The sequence below is a fragment of the Nicotiana tabacum genome, chromosome 6, assembly GCF_000715075.1.
Source record: "Nicotiana tabacum cultivar K326 chromosome 6, ASM71507v2, whole genome shotgun sequence".
NCBI classification, from domain to species: Eukaryota; Viridiplantae; Streptophyta; class Magnoliopsida; order Solanales; family Solanaceae; genus Nicotiana; species Nicotiana tabacum.
Window position 1 is genome coordinate 158,196,592 of NC_134085.1, and position 8,697 is coordinate 158,205,288.

Genomic DNA, 8,697 nt, shown 5'->3' on the forward strand with positions numbered 1-8,697 from the left:
TTGGCTAATAGATTTTTGTGTTATTTCGATGTAAACATGTAGAGCATAATGGCTAGTTTGATCTTTAAGGTGACATCTGAATAATTATTTTGAGAAATATTTAGGGAAAAAGTTTTCTGCAAAATAAAAAAATGTATTTAAGTGCATCTGCCTTTAGAGGTTTATAATGCTAATTTTTCCTATTTTAGAATGCCTCATTTTCTTTTGAAGTTTCAGTAATTAAAAATGGGGAAGTTACATAATATACTCATTTGTAAAACTCACTATCATAATATACCTAAGTTTCAAAATTACATTATTATCCCAAAATATTACACGATATACCTCCATTTATTCTGAAACAAATCATAATATTCTACTTTGAAATACAATCCGAATCTAACTTACCACACAATATTCTAATGAAGAGTACAATATCCAGAGCAAACATACCAACGTATTTTAATAAAGAATATAATATTATATATATATATATACACACTAATTTGAAATACATTATTCAAATTAAACATTCACAATATTCTAATTTGGAATACAATAAAAAAATCAAACATACCACAATATTCTAATCTGGAATATATAGTATTTTATTTTGAAATATAGTATGTATACATAGTAAAAAAAATTATAAAATACATATACGGCATAAAATTAACATATTTTAATTATATATAGTGTGTTACCATGTTTTCATTGTGACAATACCGCGTAGATTATTATCCATTAAAAACAAAGTTTATTATGTTTGGGCTCAAACAATTTTATTATAGTGGGCCTATTTGGACTATAAAAGGACAAAATTGAGGTGGGGACAGCCCACTAAAGTCTAGTTCTGACATTACCTCTTTTGCAGTACCCTAATATATATATATATATATTTCCTCCACGTTTATGGCTGATTTTCATCTTCAAACATTTGCTGAAAAAATGGCGACATCAGCATTGACAATCTTGGCCATTCTAGCTCTTTTTGCAGTTTCCTCTGTAACGGCGGCATCGGAAACTCCGTTTGTAGTGGCACACAAGAAGGCATCTGTCGTTAAGCTCAAGTCTGGTTCCGAACGCGTCTCCGTTTCCATTGACGTCTATAACCATGGATCTCTGTCAGTACTCATTAACTGCTCCCCCACCCCCCCCCCCCCTCTTTCTGTCTCTCTTCCTACTATTCAAACGCGCAATGTGAGTGTTTATTTTTGTGTGTGTGTGTATATGTGTGTTTACATTTGTAGGTGTTTGAATAATCTGATTCATTTTTTCCCGAGATTTGTTTATATTAGAATGGATGGTAGCTCCTATAGTAAATTGGGAGCGTAAATTGAATGACGAAAATTCGGGAATCAATTCAATTTCTTTTTATTCTAAACGCGTAACAATGATCATTACTCATGGAAAATAATGACGGATTTTTTTATGGTATGAGCTTGGTTTAGTGGATGTCGTGCCTCTCTAGTTAAAATTGTCAACTGGGTTATGATGTGCACGTCTATCTGTCCAATTGGACATGGTATGAAATAAGCTATTTTAATTAGTAAATATATTCTGTGGAAAATATTTTATCTTTAAAAAATCATTTTATATTCTGTGGAATATAAAAATAGGCGGCATATGTATTTAATGTAACCTAACAAGGTGATTCAAAAGAACACCACATTGTCATAGGATTTAAACCTTATTTGACTTAAAACAATTTTGAACCCGCGCTAGAATTTTTCTTTATGACAAGAGGATTCAACAGATGCATTGTAATTTGAGCTGTGACCGAGTTCATAGTCGCTTCTGCATCTTGTCTTTCTTTCTTTCTAGTCTTGCTTGGGAATTTGAGCTGTGAAACGTGTGATCCTCCTGACGATTCATAAAATAATAGGAGTACTCTCCAATGGGAAAAGATTTATCATTTTATACTACATTCTTTAATCTTTGCTAATTTGCAAAAAATAATTGCCATAATTCATTGTTCTCTTATTTTTAGTCTAAACATGTATTGCATGTTAATATGTAAATCTCGGTTTGCACTTGCCCCTGATCAATCTACCACAAGTCGGGTCCTTATTTGTGTAGTAAAGGCAGCATACTGCAAACCTGTTTACTTGAATGGGTGTGTGTTTCTGGTTATAGTCACTCACATCTCTACGAGGTCCTGTTTTCACCCTTTATTTGGAATGCTGATAAGTTCAATCTATCTGAAGAGACTTTAGTTATCTTTTCTGAACTTCTGCAGTGTTATATATGATGTAAGTCTTACTGATGATAGCTGGTCTTCGGAAATATTTGATTTTGTGGCTGGAAACACCTCTCAGTCATGGGAAGGACTTGATGCGTAAGTTAAATCTTTTGCACATTCAAACTTGTATTCACTTCCTATTACTCGAGGCTTATGCCTCTCCAAATTTTCCTCTAGTTTGTTTGTTTCATTTAGTACTATTCTTTTGCTGTATGTGATTGGCAGTGGCTCTCATGTTTCACACTCTTTTGAGTTGGAGTCGAAAGTGAAAACGACTTACAATAGCGCGCCTGCTGTCATAACATTCCGTATCCCTACGAAATCAAAACTACAGGTTTGATTAATGAAAATCTGTTAGGAGAGAACTATTGGTTGCCATCAGCTTTTATTTCTCAACTTCTATTTTTGCCATGCATTGACCATTTGCAGGAAGCATATTCTACGCCTATTCCACCTCTAGAAACCTTTGCAGAAAAAGCTGTTGGCTACAAATTAGATTCGGTAACTTTTGTCCTCCTTGCACAAGCATGAATTATGGTTTCCTTATGATTGTTTTGTAAATGTTGTTCTGACTCAGTGTTTTCTTCTTTTACCAATCGGGCTGGTTTGGACTGGCTGCACATTCTCAGGCAAAGGTAACTTGAGATCTCTTCTTTATTATATACCATCTCTCCACTGCTCAAATTCTCTACATTTCACTTGCCACAAAATGGAAACAGCAAGTAGCGTTTTCGGAGATGCTTTCTGTTAGTTTGTATGGGGAAGTTGTTTCAGGAATAGGGGAGACCAATTTAGGAGCTATTTCCTATTTGGAATAGTTCTAATGCATACAGTGCCCTGGTGAACTACAATTGCTATAGTATTATATATATATATATATATATATATATATATATATATATATATATATATATATATATATATATATATACACTCTCATTACCTGTAGTGATAGAGCTAAGTTAATGTCTTCTTTTCCAAGGTGATACGAAAATCTGTTTATAATAGTTGTTGTCTTTGTGCAGAAGCTGCTCGCAAAGTATGGATCGCATGTTTCTGTATTTCTCATCATCCTATTGTTCGTGAGAGTTGTTTCAACTCCATCATCAAAGTCAAGTGCTGGGAACGCAAAGAAAAAGCACTAATATTATGTTACAAAGGGAAAGCCCCATATAGAAATTTACTTTTAAGCCAGTCAAAGGAAATATCTCAGCGAGGATACACATCTCAAACTGTAAAGAGTGCAAATCCGTGTAACTGCATTTTGATGAACTGAAAATATATCGTATGAGTCCTACTAGAGCTGCATGCAAGAATTTTATGAGTAACAACTACTGTAGTCCGACTTCTCTTTGCAACTTTGGAGATGCTCACATTGTCCAATTATTAATAACCCTTTTTCACCAAGTCCAACTAATGGAGATGCTAATTAGTTAGGCGTATAATTCAATAGACGTTCATAACTCGTAAACTCGAAAATGGTAGTTATTTAGACATGAAATTTTGTATATCAATCAAATCCGAAATTGTTGATCTAAGAGCTCTTTGTTTATGGTTTCCTACTTCTCTTTCAGTCCAGCCTAAAATTGTTGGGAAATATATACTCTAGCATCTGCTTAAGAGCTCCTTCTGCTAATAATCATAAAATTGCTGGATCATCATCCCTGAATGTGATGTGCAAAGGTATTTGCTCAGATTCACTTGTGTGAATAAGGAAGAGATATCCACTTCAGTAGTTTACTAAGCATGTAAGAGTAGTATTGTTATTTGTATTTTGTAAGATCCACAAAGATTAAAAAAATGATAGCTTGAGCACTTTGAAATTAGTATAAGTGTAGGCAGTCATTTTCTGAACTCATAAGTACAATTTTTGGTGATTATGTAGTGGGGTTTGTATTCAAAATATAATAGGATGTTTGGCCAAAAGCACTTTCTTGCTTTTTTCTTTTCTTTTTCTTTTTTTAAGTTGAAGTGTTTGGTTAAGCTTTTAGAAGGAAAAAAAATATTTTTGAGCAGAAGCAGAAAAAAATAGTTTCTTCCCAAAAGCACTTTTGAGAAAAATACACTTATTGCTTGTTTGGCCAAGCTTATCCAAACCTAAAAGCACTTTTTTCTCAAAAAAATGCTTTATTTTCAAAGTTGAAGTGTTTGGCCAAACTTTTGGAAGAAAAAAAATTGCTTTTGAGGAGAAGCAAAAGCAGTTTTGGAGAAGTAGAAAAAATAGTTTCTCCGCAAAAGCACTTTCGAGAAAAATACACTTAGAAGCACTTTTAAAAAGCTTGGTCAAACACTAATTGTTGCTCAGAAATGCTTTTCAAATTAATTAGTCAAACACAAACTGTTTCTCACCAAAAGTACTTTTAAGAAAAGCACTTTTGGGAGAAAGCATATCTCCAAAATAAGCTGATTTTCGAAATTTGGCCAAACAGGTTATTAGAAGCACTTTTTAAAAGCATGGTCAAACACTAATTGGTGCTTAGAAGTGTTTTTCAAATTAACTAGTCACACACAAATTATTCCTCACCCAAAGTACTTTTGAAAAGAAAAAAAAACTTTTTCCATAATCTAAAATTAGTACTATCTTTATGTCATACAAACATCTTGATCACGTGTCCACATAAAATTTTGTTTGGATGGTTGGCATGTATCATTTCATAATATATTGGATATATTGTATTATTTTCTGTCATTTCATGATGTCATGGGTAGACATGTAATTTTTGACTGTCCCTGAAATTTTATACTATTTAAAGCTTAGATATTTATGTTAGATCTAATATTGTTATTTTGACTATTATTAACTTTTTTTACTTTATTTTATCTTAAAATAAAAATTATAAAAAATATTTTCCTTTATTTTAGTTAACGAGTATTTATTCTAGGTATTTTTGGTTTATCTAACTTTCCATTGAAAAATATGCAAAAATAGTCTTTGACATTTTGTTTTCTTAAAAGATAAAAAGAAAAGTTTTACAAAAGTATTTTTTTAGTTTAATGTGATTTTTAACTTGTAGGCATGTAGCAAATACGAAGTAGAATTTAGATTTTTCTAATATGATTATTTTTGTTTGCCTTTTAATATTACCTATTATCTTAGATAACTAGTATTTTGTGTACCTATGTCTAAGTTAATGATAAAAGAAGAAGAAAGAAAGAAAAAACAAAAAACAAAAAACAAAAAAGAAGAAGAAATGAAAGGAAAAAAAAGAAGAAGAAGGAAAGAAACGTAAATAGGGAAATCAGATTATTGTCCAAAAATTCCATTCACGTGATCCCTTACCCATTTTGTCCTCTTTTATTTTCCTTAAATAAATGAATAATGCTTTCTTTATTTTTCAATGGGGCCCACCTCCTTAAAATGGATTTCTTCCATATCCTCAAAGAAACAGAAGCCAAAAATTCCTTTTACTCATTCTCGTACTTTGCATTAGGGACAAATTAGCACCACAATATTTTATCACTTTGTCCATTCCACTCACGTGAACACACATTTACAATACGTTTTGGGTCTTTTCTCCCTCTCCAAGTTGATACCCTTTTCTTCTTGAGAGATAGACACACACACACAGTCAAAACGAAAACAGAGAGGGACGTTAGAGGGAGAGGAGCACGGACAGAGAAAAACAGAGACGGATGATATCTAAGCTCTAAGAACGAATCACCATGGCTTGAACCGAAAAATTTAAGTCATTTTCCTCTTAAAACCATCTCCCTTTTTATTTTTCAGGAGCAAAACCTTCATCATCGTCCCTATTTTCTCCACCTTTACACCACCCTGACAGATCCATAAACACCCATCTACTCAGCCATTCACAATCACATAAACAGGATCAAACCCCTTCCAATTTCAAGCAATGTGCAGTTGTTGAGGTTCCGGTCGACGACGGTATCACATTTTGAGTTTCGGTCTAGTGGTTCTAAGTTCCGGGTTAATTGTTGTTCACCCTGCTATTTGCTCGGTTTTGTTTAAGGATCCTGTACAATTTTCAAGTATTTAAGGAAATCCGATGGCTCCTTTTTGAGGTCCATTTCTATTCTCATCTTGCCCCGTCCTCCGGGAGAAATATTTGGGGAAATTTAGCTCCAACCCTTCCTATTTTTGTCCCTAAAATGGGGATGAATAGTGTTCCTTCTCCCCCATTATTATTCATCATTTTTTTATTATTATTTTATTATTTAATTTTTTAATTTATCTCTTTATATATACCTAATTATGTTTATGTAATGTCTTTATAATATTAATATTATATCTTAACTTTGGTGTATAATTTTGATAAATTAATTTTCGTGCATTTATTATTTTTATGTAGAAATGACAGTAGATGAAAATCAACGATTTCAAGAATTTTTATTTCGACATAGAAGAATTAAGGACAAAGATGCTCATTTTGCACTTCGTATGGGAGAATACTAAAGGTTGAAGTTGAATACTAGAGGTTGAAATTGAATATTTATCTAATGTTTCGAATGAATAGTTAATCTATAATAATTGCTTACAAATTATATTATTTAAAATTTTATGGAATTATTTTAATTATGAAAATTACAAATTAATAAAAATAAAAGATGGAATTTGTTTAATGAAAATTAAAAAATGAAATTGAAATGAAAGATAATAATATAATATAGAAGAGAGAGAAGAATATAAAAAAGTTTGGGAAAAAAATGAGGGAATAGTTGAAGTAAGTTATCTCAAAATGAGAAAATCCCCATTTTAAGGACAAAAAATGGGATAAAGGTTTGAGATGCTCCATATGTGCTTTGCTCTTTTCATTATTTTATTTTTGATTTTGAGTGTTTCATGTCTTGCCTCGTTATCTTAATTTGCTTCATATTGGTTTACTGTCTTCTTTTGGTATTATAGTTAATTTTGTATTAAATCAATTTGAATTAATTGGGGTTGAGCTTGAAGTGAATCTGAAATATTAAGGCAAATAGGTTACAATTTGATAAACGAGACAAAAATTAAATTCGATCACGGAGGTTGACTTGGACTTCGTGAGGCAAAATGGTCGTGCAGAGAAGGAAATTATAGTAATTTGAGCTTGAAATGATTTTTTTTAGTTCTTTATTTTGCTTTATTGCTTTTAATTGATAGGAACATGATCTGGACAGGCAAACTCTAGGACTTTTATTTCAGTCGAGGTTAGAGGTTGTTCCTTAATTTTATTATATTATTCAGGGAATGCCCCGAGTAACTTGTAAATATTTTTATTCCGAAAAAATGCCTCGTAGTATTGTGTAATTGGAGGCCAAGGGCAGACAACCTTATGGAAGCGTAGTGCAGTTTTTAGTACTTTTCGTTTAATTCTCTTTTATTAGGTAGGGACAACCTCGAACCTCCTTTGTATTTATTTTTCCTTTTGTGTGTTTTACCTCGACTAGATTATTCTTAAAATCCAACCGAATCAAGTATGCAACTGTGTTTTTCACGAGACTTGAGGAATGCCTAACACTTTCTCCCCCAGTCAAATGAACCCCTTACTCAGAATCTTTGGTACAAATCAATTTATTGGAGTCAAATATGTTTTGAAAGGAAAACTATTTTTAAAATGGTGACTTGGCACACTGAAACTAAACGTCAAGTGACGACTCTGAGAAAATCTTTTGAAACACATATTTTGTCACTTTCATGATTGAAAACCCTTTTGAGCTTTAAAAATCACTTTATCTCTTTTAAAAATGGTTAAGGTAAAAAAGGGGTGTGACATCATGTACCATCCATATGAAGAATAAATTTATAATATTATAAAGAAAAAGTAAAGTACGAGGTAAAATTATTAGTATATAGAAAGATAGGATAAAGTATAAAATATGATTATTTAATAATATGGAAGGACAAAATGAGAGGAAAAAAATAAGGGAACGATGCGATCATACCAAATCGGTCGTTCATTCGTATTACGTAATTGAATAATACGATTCAATAATATTTAAGTAACAATCAAAATAAATATTATATTTAAAGTAATAATACGATATAATACAATTGCATTAGATAACAACTATCCAAACAAGCTATAAATTATACTCCATAGTCTAATCAACATTTTTTCTCAAATGTGTGTTAAAACTTTATAATTATGATTATTGAGCCACCAAAAGAAAAAAAAAATACTCCACCTGAAATGAGAAGACAGCAACCGCCGGCCGCCGCATAGGTGGTGGAGCCAGCCGGTATATGGAACCTAGGGGTGTCAATGAATCTTATAATCTCAGCACGTGTGACGTGGCATGCATCTAGAACTAAACATATAAATGATCTTTTACTCCTTGGAATGTTCCACAAAATCTTCCCTCCCACTGCCCTCACTTCTTTCATCTAATAACTAAACAAGAAGCTGAAAAATTCCCCCTTCCATTTAATTCTTCACTTCCCTTTTAATTTCACAATTATCCATATATCTATACTACTCTCCTCAATGTATGCCTTTTTCTTCACATTCTCTTCCCCGAAATCCTAACCGGAGCTGTCA

General features: G+C 32.1%; 1 protein-coding gene across 1 annotated transcript; it reads left to right on the plus strand.

The window, feature by feature from the left end:
• Positions 1-890: 890 nt before the first annotated feature.
• LOC107806775 (uncharacterized) lies at positions 891-3,783 on the plus strand. The gene is made up of 5 exons (XM_075254419.1): positions 891-1,103; positions 2,219-2,317; positions 2,447-2,555; positions 2,651-2,856; positions 3,247-3,783. The coding sequence occupies exons 1-4, from the start codon at positions 892-894 to the stop codon at positions 2,750-2,752; spliced, it is 522 nt and encodes a 173-aa protein (XP_075110520.1). The 5' UTR covers position 891; the 3' UTR covers positions 2,753-2,856; positions 3,247-3,783.
• Positions 3,784-8,697: the final 4,914 nt, after the last annotated feature.